General features: G+C 41.3%; 2 protein-coding genes across 4 annotated transcripts in view; both read right to left on the minus strand.

Moving 5' to 3' along the window:
* TTC23L (tetratricopeptide repeat domain 23 like) overlaps nt 1–9,008 on the minus strand; it is a 42,219-nt gene extending 33,211 nt beyond the window's left edge. The window contains exons 1-3 of the mRNA XM_023523674.1: nt 5,387–9,008; nt 4,365–4,439; nt 2,744–2,975 (exon numbers count right to left, since the gene is read on the minus strand). Coding sequence (XP_023379442.1) covers nt 2,744–2,975; nt 4,365–4,439; nt 5,387–5,391 — 312 coding nt within the window. The 5' untranslated portion in view covers nt 5,392–9,008. The remainder of the gene's footprint in view (nt 1–2,743; nt 2,976–4,364; nt 4,440–5,386) is intronic.
* A 967-nt stretch (nt 9,009–9,975) lies between these two features.
* RAI14 (retinoic acid induced 14) overlaps nt 9,976–23,577 on the minus strand; it is a 137,709-nt gene continuing 124,107 nt past the window's right edge. For 2 of the 3 annotated variants that reach the window (XM_011380713.2, XM_023523680.1), the window contains 6 exons: nt 22,123–22,177; nt 19,697–19,815; nt 17,489–19,027; nt 16,191–16,340; nt 12,496–12,561; nt 9,976–11,901 (listed from right to left, as the gene is read on the minus strand). In XM_011380713.2, coding sequence (XP_011379015.1) covers nt 11,824–11,901; nt 12,496–12,561; nt 16,191–16,340; nt 17,489–19,027; nt 19,697–19,815; nt 22,123–22,177 — 2,007 coding nt within the window. In that variant the 3' untranslated portion in view covers nt 9,976–11,823. The remainder of the gene's footprint in view (nt 11,902–12,495; nt 12,562–16,190; nt 16,341–17,488; nt 19,028–19,696; nt 19,816–22,122; nt 22,178–23,577) is intronic. The other variant, XM_023523679.1, reaches the window with a different exon arrangement.

A 23,577-nucleotide genomic window follows, 5' to 3' on the forward strand; every position in this document is an offset into this window, starting at 1 on the left:
CTAGTCTCATAGATCTAATGACTGTATAAATCTAACATTTGTTTTACTGTGTGACTGTTCATGCATTGAGGTCAGTCTCCTGAGACTCTCATCTATAAGTTCCACCTCCATTTCTAATTTTTTTTATTGATAATTACTTGTCAAAGCAACTGGGTCATTTCGTCTATAGGGTTTCTCAAAGATGTAAACTTTGTTGACTGCATCCTATGGTGTCATGCATCGTGTCCCTCCATTCTCCACTCTGCCGTTATTGGTCGTTAGAAGTTTGGTTAGCTTCAGCTTTAGCTTTTTTTTTTTTTTTTTTAAGCATAACTACTTCATAGGTTCTCATATGTTCTTTCGTCAGAAGACATTGAATATCTAGTTGTTTTTCTGCTTAATGGCACAACTACATGGATTAATTCATAAAAGTTTGTAAAATGCTGATATTCTTTCTTCATATGTTAGCCGGAATAATTCTATAAAGAGAAATCTCCCCTCATCTCCTCTTTGGTAACCCAAAAGTATAGTTCGCATCAGAAGGAAAAGATACATGACTTATACTTTCACTTTATTTACTAGCTTTCAAAATAATGAGTTTGTTCACTAGCATCCTCCAATGGTGACCAAATAGTTTGATGATGATGATTATAATCTTATGGATTTTGAAATATCTTTGATTTTCCAAACTAATTTCTTAGGAGGGCTTTGAACCTCCTATTCTCCTGGTTTGGGATTCATATGTCGTTTACTCTCACATTTCGTTTTCATCTTGTTCACCTCAGAGAGACCCTTCTTGGCCACCTCATCTAAAACAGACTCTTGCCCCATCACTTACTATCCCATTACCTATTTGATTTTTTTTCTTCATGGTACTTACCCTCTGATATTATATTAACTATTATTTTTTGTTTGTCTATGATCTGTCTCCCCAAATAAAAGTTCCTCGAGGACATAAGTTTATTCCTTGTGTTCACTACTGTATGTCCAATGCACAGAGGAGATACTCATTCAATATTTGCCAAATAAGTCATCTCTCTATTCGCAAGGATAGGAATGGGGCAGAGAAAGAGCCCCCTGCCCCTGAAGAACAGATAGGCAGAGCTCCCTACAAAATCACAGAATTGTTATCTTCAAGTCACAGGTTTCGGTGACTTTATAGTCATTCATTAGCTGCACTAATAAAGTTAGGCATTTATTTCCTGAGAAGGTGAAAAAAGCACTTCAAAGACTCAGAGCCTGGAGTTTCAGCCCTGGCTGGAATGTTTCCTGACTGTTGCTTTGAGCAAGATCACCCTAGGTCCTAGCTTCTTTTTCTATTTGGAAACCTATACCATCACGGAGTTAGGAGGAAAATGAGTCTGCATCGTAGTAATCCAAAGTTGTTAAGTGTTACTAAAATTTAACCTATTTACAGGGTGATACACAAGAACTGAACCCCAAGGACTGCTCCCTCCCAATTCCTGTTTTCTCCCTAACCTGACACTTTGCCTGCTCCCAGCTCAAATACACAGATGCAAGCAACGTTAGAGGGGCATTTCCCCTCTTGCTTTAAAAACGTTCATTCGATGAGAATTTTTGAGAGTTCTCCATGGGCCGATTACACTAAATACTAAGTTCTATTTTGAGGAAGAAGCATAATACCATGAAAAATGACTGGAATGGGAGTTCAAAGCTTTGAGTTTTGTCCTGGCTCTGGACATTCTGTAGTCATCCATCCCCAAACTTCCTGCCCTGGAGACAGTGAGACAATCAATGTGAGCTCTAGAGGTAAATGCAGCATTTCTGCTGCTGGCAATCCTCCTGACCCTCAGGGCCACAAGTACTGGGCTGGGTTGGATTTACTCTGGCATCTAAATCTGTCATTACCCAAACTGGCCAAGGAGCCATGAGCCTCCATAGCAAATGGTATGAAACAAAATTGTCTTTCTACAAATGATCCTTCTAGCCTGGATTTATGAAATACTGATGGGTCCAGACCAGGATGAATGTCCTTTCCAATTTCTCTGGGTAACATACAGAAGTGAATTTACAGATATATCCATCTAAGGAAGGTATCAGCTTCTATTAACTGCCTCTGAAATGCCTCTCAGCCTTTCCTAAGCCATCTGCAGAGCATTTTTTCATGTATGTACTTCAAGATCACTTTTTCATCGTCCTGGAATGGCCAAGAAGTCCTCTGTTGATAAATCATGCCGTGGGAGCAGGCCAGCAAGGGTCATTGTCATGCTATCTCAGGCTCCTGGATTTTTAACACTCCTGCTAAACACTTACCCTGAGGTCCCAGCTCAAGTCCTTGCCTCACTCTAGAAGTACATGTGGGAACTCACTGGCCCCTGCTGCTCCCTCCCATTTCTTGTGCTTTGGTTCACTTATGATTCCACTGTAACGAAAGGCAACCTACACAGACTGTGGCCAGGCCTGAGCCTAGAATGCCTGCCTACCCTTGTTCTCAACCTCCTACTTCACTATCCTGGCCTCCTTGTTACCCAAGAAATATCCTGAAGCTTACCAGGATAAATAAAAAAATGTTTTTAGTTAAAGGTAATCAAACAGCAACAGGAAGAAGCAAACATTAATCTTTAGTTTAAAGCGTGGAGCACATATACTCCAGGGAGACATGTACAGTGACCCACATGTGGAACCCAAAGGTGGGCTGGCTCCCCAACTCTGCTCTGCCCTATTTTCTCCTACTTATAAAGAAATACAGCACCTTCTACTTCATGTACTTTAAGCTTCAGTTAAGGCAGAACTTCTCTAATCACGGACATATTTTTAAATGGAAACTAGAACCGAGTGAGTTTTTTATTTTTACCATTTTCTCCTTAATCAGCTGAGCTATTTTCTCCTGTGACTGGGCTAATTTCTCCCAGGGAAGAGACATGCAGTCTGTGGCCTTCTCCTTGGCTTTAGTGTCGTCTTCGCTCTCCTCAGACCCGCTAGTGGGATACGACTCCTCTGTCGGCTGCTGTGCTGGGATCTTGGTTTGCTGTGACCTGTGGGACCAGAGGGGGCCATGGAGTCAGAGTCGACCTTTGCGTATCTCCAACAAGGTAAAACTAAAGGACAAAGCCAGCCCTCTCAACTAGGGGTAGGGATATGATTTCTAAATAAACTCGAAGTAATAAAACTAGGTCGTAAACTCATGTCACCCTCCAAGCCCAGCACTAGGACAGCAATGTGATGGTTCAGACAGAACAGAGGTAGTGAATCACACACCTCTACCAGAGTCCCAGCTCTGCTGCTTAGTGCTTACTAACCACATGGCTCTAAGCAAGTTATTACTTAATTTGCTTCTCTATAAATGAGGTCAATATGAATACCTACCTAATGAGGTTATGGGATTCAACCAGATAATACTCATAAATCACTTATCATAGTACCTGCTATTTTGTAAGTGCTCCTTTAACAGTAGCTATTATTATTTTTATTAGCTCCATGACTTCAGAGTATTGAACTGGAAGATTTCAAAGGCCTTTATGTTCCAAAATTCTGACCCAAACCAGGAAAGAAAATGAATATATTGAAGTAATAATTAACTGAGGTAAAAGGAACTAATGTTTTGAGGCTACACTTCACATGTCCTCTTCCATGTTTCTTAAAAGCTTCAGTATGTAGTGGCCACTAACTGAAGAGGATGTTGTCCCATCGAGGAGAGAGGAAGACACTCACGCTGCGACAAGTGCACGTTGAGAAGAGAAATGGCCTATTCAATTGTTAGAAATAAATGTACTGAGAAAGAGTTTGGGAATCTTCCCCTCTCTCCCCTCACATTGTGCGCGTGCTCTCTCTCTCTCTCTCTCTCTCTCTCTCTCTCTCTCTCTCTCTCTCTCTAATACACGCACACACACGCAACATAAACCTCTGACTTCAATTTTGGAAATAAGTATGAATGAGTAGTTGAAATGGTAAAGATAAAAGTCAAAAGAGTTAATCTTACACAATAAAAGAGATAACCATATCCTAAAATTGCCAGAAAAAGCTATTGCTGGTGATCCAGAATAGAATTCTGAGATCTTAAGAGCAACAACAAAAATTTTAATTAATTATAATTAAACCCGTCTAAAGGAATCATCTTTGTATTCACAATAGCTTTTAAAGGTTCAACCACTGCATAGTTTTAAAAATAAAATTTATCTTCATTTTCCACTGATTAAATAACTGTTCACTAAAAAAAAAAAAAAAAAAAAAAAAAAAATTCAGAAAGGAAAATAATTAAGTGCAATCTTTTACACCAGGTTTGAAAAAATGACATGTTAATATCCACCCAGCGTTCTGTTCTAAATAACCTATCCAGAGACTTTCTGGCAAAGAGGGTTTGCCTTAAGTGGGAGATCCCAGTGTCTCAAGCCAGTGAGTGTGATGTCAGGTTCTTTGGTACTTACTCAAGGAAGCAGTAGTCCCAGTCAATATCACTACTGACAGTAGGGATTCGGATGGGACTAGCTGGTATCTTCTTCCTACCAAGAATCACATGTGAAGTCAGCTTTGGAAGAAAAGGCTTAGAAACCTGTTCTATTTTCCCTTTGTTCAATATTATTAACATTCAACCGAAACTGCCCATTTATATAACCCGTACTAAATCCACAAGTAGACTACGCATACTCATGTATGGAGACCCCTAGAAAGCAGAAATGGAAAACATTTGTCAAATTAAATCTCTAAATTAAATTTCTTTCTTGATACCTATCCATTACTTCCAAAATCCTTACCCCCTTTTTACTTCTTTTAAAGTCAGCACCTTTACAGCTCCTGAATCATCAAAACTATGGTGTCCTATTCAAGTCAGATATTGGTTTTGCAGGTATGAGAGCAAGATGGATCCAATCAAAGCAACCAGCTCTTGGTACTAAAGGAAACATGGCCTGTGTATTGGTTAATTCTCCATGTCCGTAGGGCCATCCCACTGTTTAATAGGAAATCCTAGTTAAGGAGCTAAAACATGTGTCTATTTGGGTTGCCATCTGATGGGCAAAATGGCTGGAACTCATGACAAAATATTTGATTTATAATTATTTTTGAAATTCAACTCTTATGGTTATCCCTACCGCTTAAATCAAATTCAAGTCGAATGCACAATTATTTATTGAACGTTAACACCCACCAAGCCGTTCATTTCACGGGGCATGTCACTCACTCCCACCTGAGCCTTGAATAGTTCTGACTCAGGCTCCACAACACCTACAATCCAAAAACCATAAGGGAAGATTCAATAATTTCTCTTGCTAATCTCTACTTTCAAAACTATGGCCAGGGAGAGGGGTTTTGACTTCTCAAACTCCTAAATTCTGTACTGATGAGGTTCCACATGACTCTGAATTATAACATCAAACTTTGTCCCTCTCTCAAGGGCAAGTCGCTTCCTTCTTTTCCTCAATTGCTTTGCTGTTACTTTGAAAACCCTTACGCCATATCCTGAGCATACTCCGTGGTCCCCCAAGCCTCCTTTACTGCGGGTACCGCCGCAGAGACTCCAGGCAGAAGACTCTAGCGGGCGCGGGGGGAACCTGGCGAGCGTGGCGCTGAGGGCCTGGCGGAGGGCGGAGGAAGCCACGCCCCCGAACCGGCCCTCCTAGCTCCCTGGGCCGGGCAGCTCGGCTTGCGGCCGCGACGTCAGCGTCCAGGTTTGGGCGGACCTCGTTCAAGGGCGCTTTGCGGAAGGAGACGCTCTACGACGCCTGCCCCTCCCGCCGGCCACAGATGTTCCGGCTTAGGAGACAAAGAGGTTGCCATGGGGACGGTACGCTGAGAGCGGAGCCGGGAGCGTCGGCGCCTGTAGCCATGGCGACGCGGGGTACTTTCGGACCCGTAGAATCTCAGGCGGCGCTGGCCCAGCGCACCCTCCGCTCTCCGGTCCTCGCAAGCAGGAAGCACGCGAACTCAGGCTTGGCTCCAAATTTCTTTTCTGCTGCGACTGAGTCGTCTACTATTCTTTTTCTCAAAGGGATTTTACTTCTCAGATAAGACGCAGGAAGAGGAGGTAAATCCACCTAAGGATGGAAAGGAGCGCCGGACTCCACGACTCTTTAAAGCTGCGACCTATTGGACTGTATCCTGCGACATCCTGCGCCGCCCGCGCGCCCCTCTGCGCACCCTGCACCCCCTCCCCAATGTTCTCCCGGGCATTCTGGCTCTCCGGACCCGGGAGGAAATGCCCAGACTGTTGACAGTGCTGGCACCGTCTGAGTTGCCTCTCCCGGTAAAGTTTGAGCTATGCATAGTTAGGAAAGTGGAATGTAAGAAGTTAATAACTTAAAAAAATAGACCAACCACTAGTTCTGCTAATGGTTCAGGAACTATTTTAGAGGGGAGAGGTCACACTGGACAAACACCACATAGCCACAAGTTATGCAGCCGTGGGTTCTTACAAAATCCTTCTTCACTGGCCCTAAACACACCCAGTGGTAACAATAACTCAGATCTGACAGGTGCAGGGATAATTCTAGTCAATACTCAAACGAACAGCACTGACTCCATCAGCCTAGTGTTTAAGGGTGTTATCCTGAACACTACCATGAATTAGGGTAGGGGCACATGACAAGTGAAGTTGGGGCTGGTATGTACCACCCATTTTCAAAAAAGAGCAGGCTCTGTTGAGAAAGAAGGAAAATATTTACTAGGAACTTGAAAGGTTATGTTTACATTTGGTGTTTGTTCTTTACAGCTCTAAGGTTGAAGTTTAATTGCTATTGATCCGAGACTGCCAAGATATCTAGCCTTTTCGTAGTTAGGTTGGAGGAGCTATTTCAATGAGTTGCTTAAATATATTTTAAGTAAAACTCGAATGGCCTATTAAAGTTTAAATCTGTACCCTCAAGTTCCTGAGCCAAAATTTTAGAAAGGGCCCACGCCCTTTATTCTCTGTTTCCAAAGAGAATTCTCAGCATGGAACAATGTTCTGGTTTGACTCTGTTGCCTGGGGCAAGTTCCAGCCCATGGGTCCCAATTTTCTTGCCTGTAAAATGACAGTATTTGTACCACTTGCATGCTAAAACCTTCCCCAGGTCCAAGATTCTGTGAGGGTAAACTGTAGATTTTTGTGACACTGTGAACAATAATTTACACATATGGTGACAAAAAGGGAAGAATAGTTTTCCATTCTCTAACACTTATTTCCCTAACCCCTTGTTAAGTTGATCTTCATCAAATTGAACAGTTTTAATGTTCTAGCATTCTGAGAAATGGCTATGAGGCTGTTTCTAAGTGTGTTAAATGGAACTTCTCTTTCCTGAACACTTGCTTGTGCCTGTCACTGTGAAGGGAAGTGTGGTACCAAGACAGGCATGGAATTCCCAGTCCTAAAGCGATGTTCTGATTCCACTTCCATTTAATTAGCTCTGACCAGAAGTATGTTGTCCTCATATGTAAAAATTAGAAAGCCAATTAAAGGAACTTCAAAGACTCCTGGAGTGTCAAACCTCTGAGATATTGTTTCTTTCCTTGCCATCTTCACCCTGTCCCCAAATGTAAACCTTAGTTATAGTAAATGTGCTTTAGGTATATTCACCGCCTCTGGAACAGAATGCTAGCAATCTGGGTAGACAGCGTTTTTGCAGCATGTTCACTTACTCCCTCCCTTAATCCTGAAGAAGAGGCAGACAATTGCTGTTGTGGAAATCACAGAGGAAGTATGCGTGGGGGTTACTTCCAGACTCTTCCAAACCCAAAGCAAATATGAAAATCCCAATAAACTTTCTCTTAAGACTGTGTTATTTCTTAAAACAATTTCCAGCCTCTCAAGACACGTTTTGTGTTGGGTCGCAACCTCCTTTTGAGGTTTCCTGGGTGTAATCTGAAACTGACCCCATACTTGGAGGGTAGGAGAGACCACAGAAAAAGGCAGACCACTCCAGGTTGGTAGGTGGCACATTTAATAAGCAAGGGGACTTATGAGACTTGTTTTGGGCAACTGCGAGATGAGTAGATTTCTACACCCACGCACTAAATGTTGAAAGTTTATGTAGAGGTCTTACCTGGTTTCAGGAACACACACAGGAGGCCTTAACAGGGTTTAGTCACGTACCCAGTTCAGATAGTCTTATCACCACATTTCTATCTCAAGGCTGTATCCTTGGAGCAGCTTCTGGGAGCAGGGAAGGCAAGCGGAGCACACATTCCAAAGCACCGAGTACGGGGTGAGGAGCCTCTGATTGCCCAAGTCCAGCTCAAGGGTCACACTGGTGGGTGCATCTTAATGACTTCCTCCCACAGCTAGATGCTTTATTTCTGAGCTCCCACAGTATCCTCTCCACAATCTCATGACATTCACAACTATATTGGCACTCTGCTTACTTGTGAGTTTCTCACACCCCATGCATCTGTTCATCCACCCGCAAATACCTATTGAATACCTACTATAGGCCTGATACTGTTCTAAACATATGGGAAGCAATAGTGAGCAAATAGACTAAGATTCTGTTCTCCTGGAGCTTTTATTCTACTAGGTGAAGAAAAACATGGGGCTAATATAAAACATTTCTGCAAGTTAGAAAAAGGCACAGGCAGCAGCTTATGTAAATTAGGAAAAAGCCTCTTCCTTCAGTCAGACCTAGGCCCCTACTAAGGAATACAGCTTTGGGAACAGGGGTAAGCTGGATTTCAGGGCTCTCTCTCTCCCCCTCAGTCAGGTGAACCACCTTACATTAAGTAACAAATTATATGGATAAAGATAAAGCCAGATAAAAATATAGAAAGTGATATGGGGTGGTGGGAGGGAGGTGCTAGCTCATATGGTGTAGTTAAGGAAAGCCTCTCTGATAGGGTGGCATTGAACACGGAGACCTCAGAGAAATAAGGGAGCAATTCATGTAAATGTCTAGAAGAGCATCGTCAACAGCAAGTACAAGGGCCCTAAGGCAGGAGCAGTTTAATGGATTCAAGGAACAGCAAAAGGGCAATTAAGAATGAGGAGACAGGAGAATAGGTCAGCAGGGCATCAGGTAAGCAGAAGAGCAAGGCATACAGGGCCTTATAGGCAATTCATCCATCTAAATACCCATCCACCCACCCAGTGAATACCGAAATACCTCTTAGGTGGCAGGCCCTGGAACCCACATTGATTGCTCTTTCAACCAGCTCCTATGGCCCAGTTATGGCACCCATCATAGTGGAGCTCCTATCCTTTGTTTCACAAATATACTATACACTCCCATAATGCTTGACAGTTCTCCGCCCTGAGCTGGTGAACAGAAACTGCTACTCTGCAAATGCCTGGGTCTATTGTTTTTTCCAGCTCACTCTTTTTCCTGCAGTCTGCCTGTTAACTTTGCTCAAAAAGCATCACCCCCATCTCTGATGAATAGTTTTGCTGCTGTCAGCACCCAACATTCCACGGTTGTGCCCCACTGCAAAAGGTTGTGCTTCAACATGTTCTGGGAGCATTTTCCCCACACGGCATATCATGTGTTTATCTTAAGGTGGGTGGATTTAATTATTAAGAGCTTTAGAGTCTGTCTCAGGTTTATGTAAGAAAAACAAATTGATGACTCTCAACCAATGTGAAAAGGCCATTCTTTCTCAGCGTAATGATGCCTACAGTATTCTACTTTTTTCTCTGCATTTTTGTATCACATGATGGAAGCTAGTGTGAGAATGGGAAATTTGAAAATTATCCAAACAATCCTCACATATATGCATAAAGACATTTACAGATAGGACAGTCATCACATCATTGTTAGGGCTGTAAAATACTAGACACAGATTAAATGCCTATTGATGAGGAACTAATTAAGTAAAATATAGCACAATCATACTATGAAATATTATGTAACACTTAAAAATAATGAGATGTGTATGCTGACAGAGAACAATCTCTAAGATATTTTAAGTGGAAAAGTATGGTCCAGAAGAGTATATAAAATATGCTTCTATATTTAAAGGGGAAAGTAAAATACATAGGCACAGGCTATCTGAGGTCACCCAAGAAACTTAATAGCTGTTGCCTGGGGGAAGTTGAACTAAGGGTTGGGAGTGGCACCAAAAAATCAACAACAGTGATGCAAAATGAAACAAAAGTTTATTTTTTTTGCCATACCTTCTGTAAATTACAAAGGCAAAATGCTAAACTACAGCATATAACTTTTCAATATTTAACCGGAGTACTTATAATAAATATGCATCCTGAAACAAGATAAAAGGCTACAATTTGTCAAGCATCCTACAAAATTTCTCAAGTTTTATACTCTGCAGCATTTCTGTGTGGGGGCAGGAGGGGGTTGTTTTGTATTTTCTTAAGTGCTGTGACAAAAAGTCCTTTCACATTTCTTTGGAGCATTTTCAAAATTACTTAACTATAAACAGCTTAAGAAAAGTAACACCAAGCTTGAGAGCCATTTTTGCTTTGCTGTCCCTGGTCCTCATCCAATACAGATGAACACATCATCCAATACAGCCAAGCACCCTCTGAGCACAGGCAGCCCTGTGGTACATGGGCCCTGTCAGAGCAGGCTGATACTCAATTATATACCTTAGAGATTTCTGTATTCTGTTTACATCCCTCGGTAAGATCAATGCTGCAAGGGAAGCTGCAAGCAAGTCAGAACCATTTTTAACCTAAAAGAAAGTGAATAGAAATATTTTCCCCCAAGACCTTTGCTATGCACCATAATATTTACCATATCAGGATTTTTTGGTTCCAAATTTTTAGTTTGAAAAATGGTTGTTATTAACAGTCCTTCCAGAGATAATTTACTATGAGAACTGGTAGAGAGCCAGGGCACTCAAAATGATTCAATGGATAAAAAAGAGTATTTACTATATTAAGAAATGTGCTCACTTCTGAGGACACAATGGCAGAATTCTAGGGGTACTGGTGGCAGCTCATACTGAGTTCGGAATATATAACTACCTTTTGCTATAGCTGGAAACTTTGAGGAAAAAGTTATATTTTTAAAAAATCTTAAGCATGGTTACCTAAAATATTCTGTTAATATAGTCTAATGTGAATTTCACTTATGTAAGAGTTTAGATATGAAAACATCTTTAAGAGCCAATAAAAATATTGTAGAAAAAAAAAAACACTTTTAAAAAATTGAGGTTAAGAACTATGAGGCATTTCTTTTGGCTGTAAACATGCAGTTTACTGTCCCTTGTTGAAACACAATGTTTGGATTTCCTGAGCTTCATAGATGACAGCGGGAGGCAAGTTTGCATAGAAAATTTGCAATACGTCGATGATTTACTTAAAAACTTTTAAGGACAATTTGCTTTTGCTTTTAAGCTTCATATTTTAGTTAATAATGCTCATCAAATGAAGACTGACAAGCAGGGTGATGAGATATTTAAGGCAGATGGGGAAAAAAGACGGAATTAGAGTTCCGAATCCACAGGATACCATGATAAAGGGCCTTAAGCATGCACTGCATAACTAGTGCCGTACCAATTTGGTTAGAAGTCAAATCATGTTTTGGGATTGGAAACCAAAAGGCAAAAAGAGGCCTCCTGTGCTGAACGGCACAGCCAGAGTGAAGGAACCAAAGAGCATTTACTACACGGAGGTGTCAACATATCAGTCAGTGATGACGAGGCCACACAGCTGGCCTGGTACTGAGGAGGGTGCCCACCCACCAGCACCAGAGCCAGACTCCTGGGCACGGCTGATCCCAGCTCTGGAATCTGAAGGGATGACAGCACTGATCACCTCTGCTGCTTTAAAGTCTCTAAGCAGTTCTGAAGAAGACAGTCTTCTCCTGGGACCAGTCCTCAGAAAGAAGCCTTTGGAAGGGGAAGAAGCTATGCTAGGTCGTGCTGCATACCGTGACGAGAACAATGGCAGTGGTTGCCAACGACTCCAGATCTAACACAACGATGGACAACAAGGGGCAGTGTCCTGCCAAGGAATCCATTCTACTTCTTCTGGGACTGGTTTTTACACATGGTAAGGATTTGCTTCAGTACTTTCTGGACATCTTCATCCATTTGGCCCTAGGAAATTCAAACAAAACACACTCGTTAGAGCCTAAGTTCAGTCCTGGCACTGTCTCCCCGAGGGAATGAGATGGCTGGCTGGGATGAAGCCATTGGCTTTCCCCACGATCTTCCAAAGGAATGTTAGCCCTATAGACTGCTACATTTCTACGAAGAAGTGAGTCAAAGAGAGGGCTCTGCTTTTCCCTCTGGGGAATAATGAGGCTGGGTCTACCCCCAACAAAGGGTTTCTGGGGTCTTGGTTGCAAATGTGAGCCTAGCTAGCCAAACCACCAACAGGGATGACATAGCGCTGATGGCTCTGAGAATATTCACATGCTTAGAAAAGAAAGCCTGGGCTCCTGTTTCTGATGGGGGACAATAGCCACATCCTCCTTCATTTCTCAACAAATGATGAGGTGCTCTCAGTAAACAGCACAGGCCTTGTGACACAAAATCCAAAGCAAAGCAAAAGACATTTTAAAGCTTTCCAATGTAAAGTATTCTCCTCAAATTCTCATTGGTTCTAGTGGTTTAATGATGGGAGTTTGGGCGACATCCGTTACAGTATTTCTTTAGGATACCCAGGTCCTGTGCAGGGTGTGACCATACCTGCACGGCATATAGAAGATGCATCCTGTAAACTGATATGACCTCCTGGTGTTGTTTCTTGCATTCCTAGAAAGAGATCATTTGGCTTTGTTAGAGCTTTAAAAAACAAAAACAAAAAACTATGAGAAAGCTGTAGTCAAAATGATACCCAAGCGATTGCTTCCAAATGCTAGCAGATAAAGCTTTAAAACTGTGGGCTAACTGGCTTGTATATTTCTGATCACATCACCTGTCAATATCTTAAGAGGGAAAAAAGAAAATCTACCTTTTTCATATTTTGGTATGTCAGCTCTCAAAAATTCATGTAAAGTCACTATGGAAAACAGTATGGAGGTTCCTCAAAAAACTAAGAATTGATCTACCATGTGATCCAGCAATCTCTCTACGGTATTTACCCCAAAGACTTGAAAACCTATATCCAAAAAGATATCTGCACACCGATGTTCACAGCAACATTATTCACAGTGGCCAGGACATGGAAGCAACCAAAATGTCCTACGACGGATGATTGGATAAAGAAGCTGTGGTACATATATACAATGGAATATAACTCAGCCATAAGAAGAGATAAAAGACTGACATTTGTGACAACATGGATGGACCTTAAGATAATCATGCTAAGCGAAATAAGCCAGACAGAAAAAGTTGAAAATCACATGATCTCACTTATATGTAGAATATAAACCTAAAAGCAACAAATGAGCAGGACAAACAAACAGAGTCTCATGGATATGGACTATAGGCTAGTGGTTACCAGAGGACTATAGACTAGTGGATACTAATGGGGTAGGGGAGGTGGGGGTAGGTAGACAGGGTAAAGGGGGTCAAATATAGGGGGGTAGGGGGAAAGTGAAGTGGGTAAAGAGGATTGAATATATGAAGGAAACTGGACTTTGGGTGGTAAACAATAGAATACACAGATGTCAAAAGATAATGTACATCTGAAAATTGTATAATTGTATTAACCAATGTTACCCCAATAAACTCAATAAAAATAAAAAAATTAAAAAAAATCATGTAAAAAGTAATTATAATCCTAAATTTATTGCAAAAAAAAAATCTGTGTACATACTTATGCAAATACATAGATACCTTCACACAATGTAAATAGAAAATACACGCAAAAAGTGATTGGCTCTGAGTGATTGAATTATAGGCAATTTTTATTTATAGGGATTTTTTCAGAGTTTTCTTTATTTTCCAACTTTCTACAATGGCCAAATACTTATTAATTTAATTTTGAAAAATCTACTTTTTTAGGGGGTTATCGATCACCCCTATGTAGTCCGTTGTATAATACCCAGAAAATTTATTTAGTTAGCTGTCAGTGTACCAGGAAGGTGAGCACCAACTTCAGTTATTCCTCAGTACAGCTGTTAATGATTCTGTCTCTCCTTGTTGAGCTATTATTCCAATTCTTCTCAGTGATTATTTCAAGGATCTTCACTTAGCTCTTAAGTTTCCCAGGAAGAGCCCCTTCCTCCTACCTCATGATGAAAATTGAGACTATCATGTATGGATAACTTCAAAAATCTATAAAAGTCCATCGATACCCATTCTCACCTCCTTCCTATCAGTGTCAGAATATGAGCTGTCCTACTATTCGAGAACAATCTTTGAAACCTCAAGCTTTTGAGGTTCATGCCATTAGAAGGTATGCTTGGTACCTTTCTCAGTGTTGTTTCCTCCCACCTTTTGGTTACCGCCACTCAATCATTTATACTGTTAATCTTTTCGTCACTGTCCTCCTTTCTATCCCCGCTTCTGTCAACACTAGGTTGACTGCAACATCCAGGATGAGCCATCTACACCTCGGCCTCTGAGTTCTTCAACTTCAGCTTCAATGACTTGCTCCTCCTCCTTCCAGCCACTGACTCTCATGGTCATGGCCCTGCTTCTGTCGTTACCTCTGAAATCTCAACCGGAAGCATCCGCTTTCTGACCACCATCTCCTAGCCTTCTGGCAAACCTGGTTTAGGCTTCCTCTGCCTCCTGTAGTCATTGTTCAGCCCTATCAGACACCTTGCTCCTCATTCGCTTCTCTAGCAGGCAGCCTACTGCAGTCCAGATTCTGCTCTGCCGCTCCACTACAACTGTTCTCACCAAGGCTACTAAGAGCCCTCTAAATGCCACATCTCAGTCCTTGTTGCCTCCTATTCATCCCTTGGAGACTCAGTGCAAGCATCACATCCTGCAGGGAGCCTCTCAAGACTCACCCAGACTGAGTAAGCTCATTTCCTCTGTCTTCCCACAGCACATTGGGCATCTCTCTATCAACGGGTGCTTACCACATCAAGAATAAGGCAAACCATCATATTACATACAAATTCTGTGAGAGCAGGGACTGTGTCTTAGTCATTTTTATGTCATCAATACCTTGTACAAAACTGATACAGAGGAACTCATTAAACACATGTTGAATACTGTAAGAATGACTATATAAACCATTAGTACTTTATCTACAAATCTGTGATATCCACTTCATCAGAGAAAGTGACCTGTAAAACCCAGCAAGGAGCATTTTCTTCTCCCCTGATTATTCCTCCATTGCTAGAGCTAGGAACACAACAAAGCTAGTTTTGTACGTTGTGGCCAGCCAGAGTTAGGACTGCAGAAACCTGAATTCATGAGTATTGAAGAAATCATAAAATCTAGGTCCCGTTTGTACATGAAGCTAGAGATAGCCTGGGACAGACTAACCCTTGACTTCATGTGGAAAATGTATCATACTCTCGTCAACTAAACCCTTAACAGATCGTGGTAGGCTAGATGAGGGCCCTCCAAAGATGTCCCCTTCCTTACCCTCAGAACCTGTGAATGTTATCTATATGGCAAAGGGACCTTGCAGGTGTGATTACGAATTTCGAAGTTGAGAGAAAGATTATTCTGATCATCTGAGTGTGCCTTAAATGTAATCACAAGGGTCCTTAAAAGAGGGAAACAAGGTCAAAGGTGAGAGGAGATAGGACAGAACTGGAGGTTGGAGTGATGTGCTTTGAAGACGAAGGTAGGGGCCATGAGCCAAGGGATTCAGGTGGCCTCTAAAATCAAAACAGGCAAGAAAATAGATTCTCCCGTAGAGTTCTAGAAGGAACCAGTCCTGACAACATCTTGACTTTAGCAAAACTGATTTTGGACTTAGGATCTCCAGAACTTTAAGATAATAAATTTGTGTTACTTGAAACCAAGTTTGTGCTGATCTGTTAAAATATTCATAGGAAACTAATACAGACTTTCCTGGATGAAATATTGAAAGGACTTTCCTGGATGAAATACTGAGAGCGGCCAAGAATCAGCTTGTCATAGAGATGTAACTACCAGAGATCCTGGCCCCTGATAAGAAAAAGTTCTTGCCACTGTCAGAGACAGTGACGACTGTTGCAGAAAAATGGAGAAGGGATAAAAAGTTAGTGGATGAGTGAACAGGAAGCCTGCTCCGCTGTCCTGCCCATTCCTCCTTCTCAGAGATACATCTGATCCAACTCATGGCAAATAACGACTGGAAATTCCACCAGTTCCTTCTGTTGCCCTCACCAAAGAAGTTTTCAGTTGCTCACTGAAGTACGACAGTCCTTTAGGCTGGGAATCTGTTTGTTCACTACTACCTGTCCTACCAATAGAGCAGGCGTATAATCTGCCACCTCGCCCCCGCCCTCCCCGGCCCCAACCCAGGCCCCAGAAACAAGTCCACTCACAGCCAGCTGGTTCTGCAGCTGTCTGACCTGCTGCTGCAGCACTTCCAGCTGCTGACTCTGCCTCTTGGAGGAGCTCGCCGAGTAGGAGAGCTGCGAGAGGCTGTTCAGGGCCTCCTTCAGCTTGGTGACTTCCTTCGACATCTCATTTATCTAGAGAGAAAGGGAAACCATATCAATAGGCAAGAACGTGCCTGCAGAAGCAAAAGTCCGGGTATCTCTAAGCTTTGAACATGGCTTCTATTGGCCTCTGAGACTGGAGACTTTGGAACAATTCCTTTTTTATATTTTAGGAAAACCCAGATAAACCAACAAAGCCTTCTAAGGCCACTATACTCAAACAAGGACCCCAGATTAAACATTGTGTTTTGATGCATGAAGGTAACAGAAGCTATGACACTGATTTCCCTTTTCACCCTTAAAAGAGGGTACTGTTGAAAGAATGAATCAGAAATGAGATTTTAGGCATTCTTTTTAAGAGACAGCTATATCTTATTCAACTTTGTTGACATAGGCAATTGGAATAAATTCTAGGAATCCTGACATCTCCGGACATTTTGCTTTTAAAGTAAACACAACTCCTCCCTCCACTTCCCAAAGCCCTGCCCCTTTGGCTTCGGAAGCTCTTTTGAAAGATTCATCATAATAAAGGATAGATAATGCTCTGGTTGATGCCGTTCAGAACATATGACCCAGGGGACCTGGAAGCAGAGCAGATTTGGGCAGAGAACTATCCCCCACTCCCCTTAGCCTTCCCCCTTCCTCCACGCCACACCCAGCCCACCTCTAATCACCAGCAGCCCACATTCCTCCCTTCCCCTCCTATACACTTTTGAAAACGAGGGCCAAGAAGAGCAGTTTTTGTACTGACTCAAGGAAAAGCTCATGGAGCTTAGGGAAGCAGATTAAGTCTGGGAGTACTTGGGTTTACATATGATGGAGGAATCTGTCTGGATTCCAAAAGAGCTGAAGTTCAAGATTGTCCACAAAAACTTTTCACTCTGTGGGTTCCCTTCTGATCCCTGACACTGGGCAGGCTTCTGTGAAATAATTTTTAAAGGAAAAATATGCACAACATATGTGAAAATGCTTGAGGATAAGGGAAATGGTAGATCAGCGTTTTGTTTTGTTTTTTAAATAAATGTCCAACCTATATTCTACTGTGGCCTTAGGGACAGATGGAGTCATGTATGGAGCTTCTGAGCTAGTGCTAACGAACGCTAAAAATACTAACTATACTGAAGGTTGAAAGGCCTGGGGCTTACTAGCTAGAAAATCAGCAGCTACAGAATCTCACCAACCTTCTTGTCTTTATCTTCCTCCAGTTTTGAAGAGCTCTCTGAACATCTCTTCATCTCTGCCAGGTCTTCCTGAGCGTGCTGGAATTTTTGCACAAGTTCATTTACTTCTTGCTCTTTGGATTTCAAGAGAGTCTGAACAGTTTCCCTTTCCCTTTTCATTTGTGAGGCTTCACTTCTAATTTGGGCAACCTCTGAATAGGCCTTCTCTTTCTCTTTTACGGAATCCTTTAATTTCGATGCCAACACACTCACTTCACTTTCTAAAGCCGACTGGAGCTTTTCATAGGCAGACCTGGGCACCATCGCCTCGGTCATTGCAGCCTTCTCTTCAACAAGCTGTTTCTCTAGTTTGGCCACTTCTACTTCCTTGCTGGCAAGGTGCTCTTTAAGACCGCTGATTTTTTCCTCCAACTCTTTGGTAGTCGTCCGCAGCGTGGTTATCACCTGCAAATGTTCTGTGATGGAGACAGAGTTCTCTTTCTGGGCATCTACCAGTTGCTTCAGGTGAGTCAACTCATTTAACACTTTGGAGTACTGAGACTTCATTTCGGACAGTGCCTCTTCTGCCTTAGCCCTGGATACGTTGGTCACTTGCATCAGTTTTTCATGCTCTGCTTTAGGGATATATTCAGCGGTTATGTCTTCTAGAGATTTCCTCTTCCTATAATCCTCCAGCTCAGCCTGGGCTTCTTTGTACAGCTGGGACAGCTCGCTCACCTGTTTGTTGAGTTCATCTATCATCCTGTTCATGGCCTCTTTCATGTCCCCAGCTTCATCACCAGCCTCCTGTGTCATCTGACTTTTTAGTGTATCTTTTAATTTCATGATTTCTTCTTGGGCTTCTTGGTATTTCTCGAACAAAAACGCTTTCTCCTTATTCATATTCTCAATAACAGAGCAATACGAACTTTTCATTTCCTCATACTCTTCCGCAGGTGGCTTGATTACCACGCCTGTCTCCCTCTCTACAAGTTTTTCCTCTAACTCTCTCACTTTCTCTTTATTCCTTTCACTTTCTTCTAATGCATTCTGGAGATCCCGCTTGAGCACACCTACTTCCTCCTCAGTGATCCTGAGCTCACGGAGATGTGAATAACTATCCACGCTCTCAGGCGATACGAGGCCCAGTTTCATCTGCTTCTGCACACTAAGGACTTCTTTCATGGCCTCCTCATACTTGCTCTGAGTTTCTTTAAGCTTCTGGCTGAGGTCGGAGCCGTTCTCAGAAATCTCGGCGTTGTTTAATGAGCACAGCGACTCTGTCCTCCTGGACTGGAGCTCAGCCTGCAGCTGTTTCTTCTCTGCTTCAGAGCTCTCCAATCTCCTCTGCACATCTTGCAAAATCTCTTGTAGCTGCTGAATTCTGACATCGCCGTCGATAGTGGATTTACCCACGGAATGTGTTAAGACAGATGGTGAGGACTTGGAGTCTGGGGGAGAGGTTTCGCTCGGTCTGCCCAGCGGCGGGGCCAAGTCAGTGTGAGTAGAGTGGTAAGAGTCGAAGCTCAGGTCGGCTTCTGCCTCCCTGGGTGTTTTGGCCTGGGAAAAAGGCATGAATGAACGGCACCAAAGGTGCGGTTAGGTGAGCACGCAACTGGAACGCAAACAAATCCAAACCTTACGTGTGGGAGAGCAGTGTGATCATTTTGCACAGGTACTTTTGCCTCACGAAAAAATGTGGTCTGGCCCATGAGAATCGGATTAACGACACTGAGCCTATTCTGTTCTCTATTTGAACAGATTTTTTTGTGCCACTTAAAAAAACACTAGATTTGTTTTGGCCGCAAAGCCTCTGACTCAAATTTCTCCTTTATTTCTCATATTATTCTAGTTGCCGAGAGGGACAATGGGCTTAATATAGCTATTTGTTTTCAATTTCTTAAATTTTCTAAATGATCAGCTTTACTAAATGAATGGCTAATCACATCTATAAATGTACATACACATATAATTTGTCATATTACATACATATACTATGTATATAATTATATATAATTTACCAATTTATCAACTTACAGAAATAGGGCTAATAAATAACTCTCTCGAGAAACAAATAATGTGAAACCATAAAATGCTTAAGGCTAACTATATTAAAAAAGAAGAAGAAACTAATGTAGATGTTTAAAACAAAATATCATCTGACTAACCCTGGAAAACCCAGTAGCTCGACTCTACAGAATAGTCCGTGGTAGCAATCTATTTACCTACCTGTAATTTATCTTGTAATTCCTTATTGTGTAAGGTAAGAGAAGCAACTTTTGCTTGCAATAGGACAAGAATATCCTGTTGGTCAGCTTCAGAACTTATATCCAATAAACTATCAGCACCTTGGAAAAGAGAAAGGCAATTTAAAATAATACTCAAAAATCAGACTGTTTCTCTGACCTCTTAACAAATTCCCTTTCTGCTGGATCCAGTTCTTCTTCCTAGTCCTGACTGTGAATGAAAGCCCCCACCAGGTGGATAAATGAACAGCAACTCTCAGGTGCTGGGTTTCCTTACCGGGATATTCATTCCTAGAACAAATCTAGATGCCTAGATGCGCAGAAGCTCATCTGAAAAATGATGGATTTGGTCATACATTTTTCATTCACTTGATTAAGTGTCATACCTTGGTTATTATTATTTTTTATTCCTCTTATGCCTAATAAGTCCCATTCTGTGAATCCTTATTAGAAATATCTCCAGAATTTGGTTCGCTTCTTACCCCCACCACCATTACACTAGTTCAAACTTTATCCCCAAACTGCAAAAGGCTTCCTAACAAATCTCTCTCTCTCTCCTCTCCCTAGTAAAAATGTAGCCTACACACCACTGTCAGACTAATCTTCCTGAAACATGCTTTGATAGGGTCATTCCTTTGGTTCAAGTACTTTAATTGCTCTCTCTCCAAAAACATTCTCCAAATTTCTTTATCTGGATTAAGGCCTCTATGATCTGGCCCTAATCCACTGTTTCAGGTTTATGACTCATGAGGTCTTTCTCTAGTATCCATATTCCTCAGATTCAGTGTGTCCATCAGACCCTCTATAGTCTCAACACAAAGCTGCATCTTTAATTCTTCACCATACGACTGCCCTCACAGCATTTCTTTGGCTACCTAACTCGTAGGCATCTTTCAAGACCCACATCAAACTTGGCCTCCTCCATATAGCATTTGACCACTCTGGTATACAACGGTCTGCTCTGAACCCCACTGTAAACACTGTTGGTAAACCACAACTTTTTGACATCCTACTGAATATCGTGCTGAAATAGCATCCAAAGCAATGCTACTCAAAGTGCTCACTGATCGAGACAAGAAACTTGCTCCAGAATATATTTCATAGTACTGCTTCCTTCCTCCAGAAAGTCTTCCTATGGAAAAAAAAAATGTTATCTGGACAAAACCATGTGCTTAGTGATACAGCAGGATGACCTTCTGGTACAAGCTCCTTACTGACAACAGTTTACAGACTACATTCTGAAAAGAACTGATCTAAACTTTATTTTCTCACAGCCATTTAATGCAAAAATGAAAGCTTTAATCTTAATTTGGAAAGATGCAAAATGACATTTCTTCATAGAAACACTTTCTCCTGATGTCTTGTGCCTAAGCTACAGCTTTATGACATTAAGCTGTGAGAGTACGGAATCCATCAGGTGATTGGGAGCATGACTGTCATTGCACCAGAAATTACTTCTAAGGTACAATGGATGGATTTTTAAGTAGTCAATGTAACAACTGTCCAGTTATATTAACACCAATCTTTGCCAAGAATTAGAAAGTTTAATATTTCTAAAGTCTCTAAGTTAAAGACTCCAAACACATGTGAAATGCTAAGACCGAGAAACTGAACTGAACCTTTGAAATAATCTACTCTGCAGTTTAAATTGATTCTTAGAGGGCAAATCCGCAGGCTGGACTCTTAATCCAAGGACTTAAACCCTGTCTTGGTGAAGACGACCCGATGGTGTGTGATTTCGTTAATACTCTATCTTTACATATGTCTATTTACATGCCAAAGTAGAAAAGTTAGATCGTGGCAGTCAGGGGGGTGCTCAGTCAGCTCTTCCTTCAGGAAGCAAGCTGCTGTTCACCTTGAAGGACTGCTGCCAGCTGAACACCTGACAACCTGGGGACTCCGTCTCAAAATAGTGTTTTTAAATGCATATGATAGAATATACAGGCTACAGTCATTTAAGAACTTATTTTGTAAGAGAACAAATAACAAGATCTGGCAGCAGGTCTAATGACTGCCATAACGTCTAGTAGAAATAGCGTAAATGATATTTCAAGATATCTGCAATAACGGTAAGGTGATATGACATTACCTGTGAATTCTCTTGGTGTCAAAGTCACCGATCCGCTTATACCACGGGGTTTTATTGCCTATATTCATAACTGAATGAAGTGCTAACAGTTAGTGAGGGACAACGAAAACACATCCAGGCTCCGAGACTCCTTCAAATCCAGGTGATGGCCCTTGAAGTGCAGAGAGCGTCAGCCTGTGTGGGACTGGAAGCTCTGGGGCAGCAGCCAGGGCTCTCTGGCCTCCCTACACAGGGTGGCCCCGTTTGGCCTTTGTTCTCTCTAAGTGGACCTAGAGTAGAGACTGTTCAAAGGAACAAAAGCGAATGCCCTTTCATCTTACCTGTCGTACTGTCACTCTGTCTGTCTTTGTTTTCCCGTATAGAACTGATCTCAGCCTGCCGGAACACAAAGATGACTTAACAGAATATTCCTGAATGTAACATTTCACAAAAGAATCAAGCAAATTGTCCTCCTCTCTGTTATCTTACTAGAAAAACAGTTACAAAATCTCAAGGAAAGAAGATGTTTTAAAACATAAGTGAATAAAAGTGACAATTATCTGCTAAAGTATAATTTCTAAAACGTTAGACATTCCAGAGGGTATATACTCATGATATTTTTCAGATATTTCATTTAGTAAGTATAATACAAATTTCTTTTAAGATGATAATAATGTTATGTAATAGCTAATTTAGGGGCTATGTCTTAAAACTTGAGATGGCAAATATTACTTTCATAATGAAGTGTTAAATAGAAGTTTTACCTGACTGAGTAATATATTGATTAAAATAAATGAGAAGTACTTTTAGATTTATCATTTTATAAGTTAACTGCTATTAATAATTATTCGTATTTCTAAGAGAAATGGTAGTTAAGAAGACCTGTCAGAGAAGACAAAGGTAGTTTGATAAGAGAATAAAAATTCTTTTGGTCTTGGACTGAAAAATCTGAAGATATCCTCTAAACTTTTGTCCCTGAATATCTGTTAATATATTGTGAAATTTCTTGTAACTTCAAAGCCAGAGTCTTATTTCAAAAGGAAATACAGTCACTGGCCAGAAATTGCTATATTTCGTCTAGATGAGCCACAAACCATGATAAGGGAGATAATTTTTCAGCAAAGGAACGTTTGTAAAGGCCCAGAGGCTAAAAATAAAGTGGCTCATTTTTGGCAAGTGCTTATCTTTACAAAAAGCTGTATTTTCACTTTTAAAAATATATGTTTACTTTTATTTTTCAGCTGTATTAAGGTATAATAAACAGCATCCATATAAAGTTTACAATTTGAGGAGTTCTGACAGATCTATGTCCATGGACCCATCACTATAATATTTCCGTTGCCACTGAAAGTTTCCTTGTGCCTCATCACAGCCCATCCCTGTCTGCCCTAGTCCCAGGCAACCACTATTCTTTCTCTTTTGCATTTTCTAGAATTCATACAAATGGAATGTCATAGTGCACGCATTTCTTTGTGTCTGGCTTCTTTCACTCAGCACGATGATTTTCAGACTCATCTATCATGCTGCTTTATCCATTATTTGGACAAATCTTGTTATCTTTATCCATTCACTTCTTGAAGGACATTTGCATTGCTTTCTAATTTGGGGATATTTGAATAAAGCGGCTATAAACATTTGTGTATAAGATTTTTTGGAGACATTTATTTTGATTTCTCTAGGGTAAACGTCTATGAGTGGATGGCTAGCTCATGTGATAGATATATTTTGAATTTTTAAATAAATCCTCAAGGACTTTTTCAAAGTATTTATACCATTTTACATCACCAAGAATATGA

This window comes from Pteropus vampyrus, unplaced genomic scaffold, assembly GCF_000151845.1.
Source record: "Pteropus vampyrus isolate Shadow unplaced genomic scaffold, Pvam_2.0 Scaffold400, whole genome shotgun sequence".
In the NCBI taxonomy this organism is placed as follows: domain Eukaryota; kingdom Metazoa; phylum Chordata; class Mammalia; order Chiroptera; family Pteropodidae; genus Pteropus; species Pteropus vampyrus.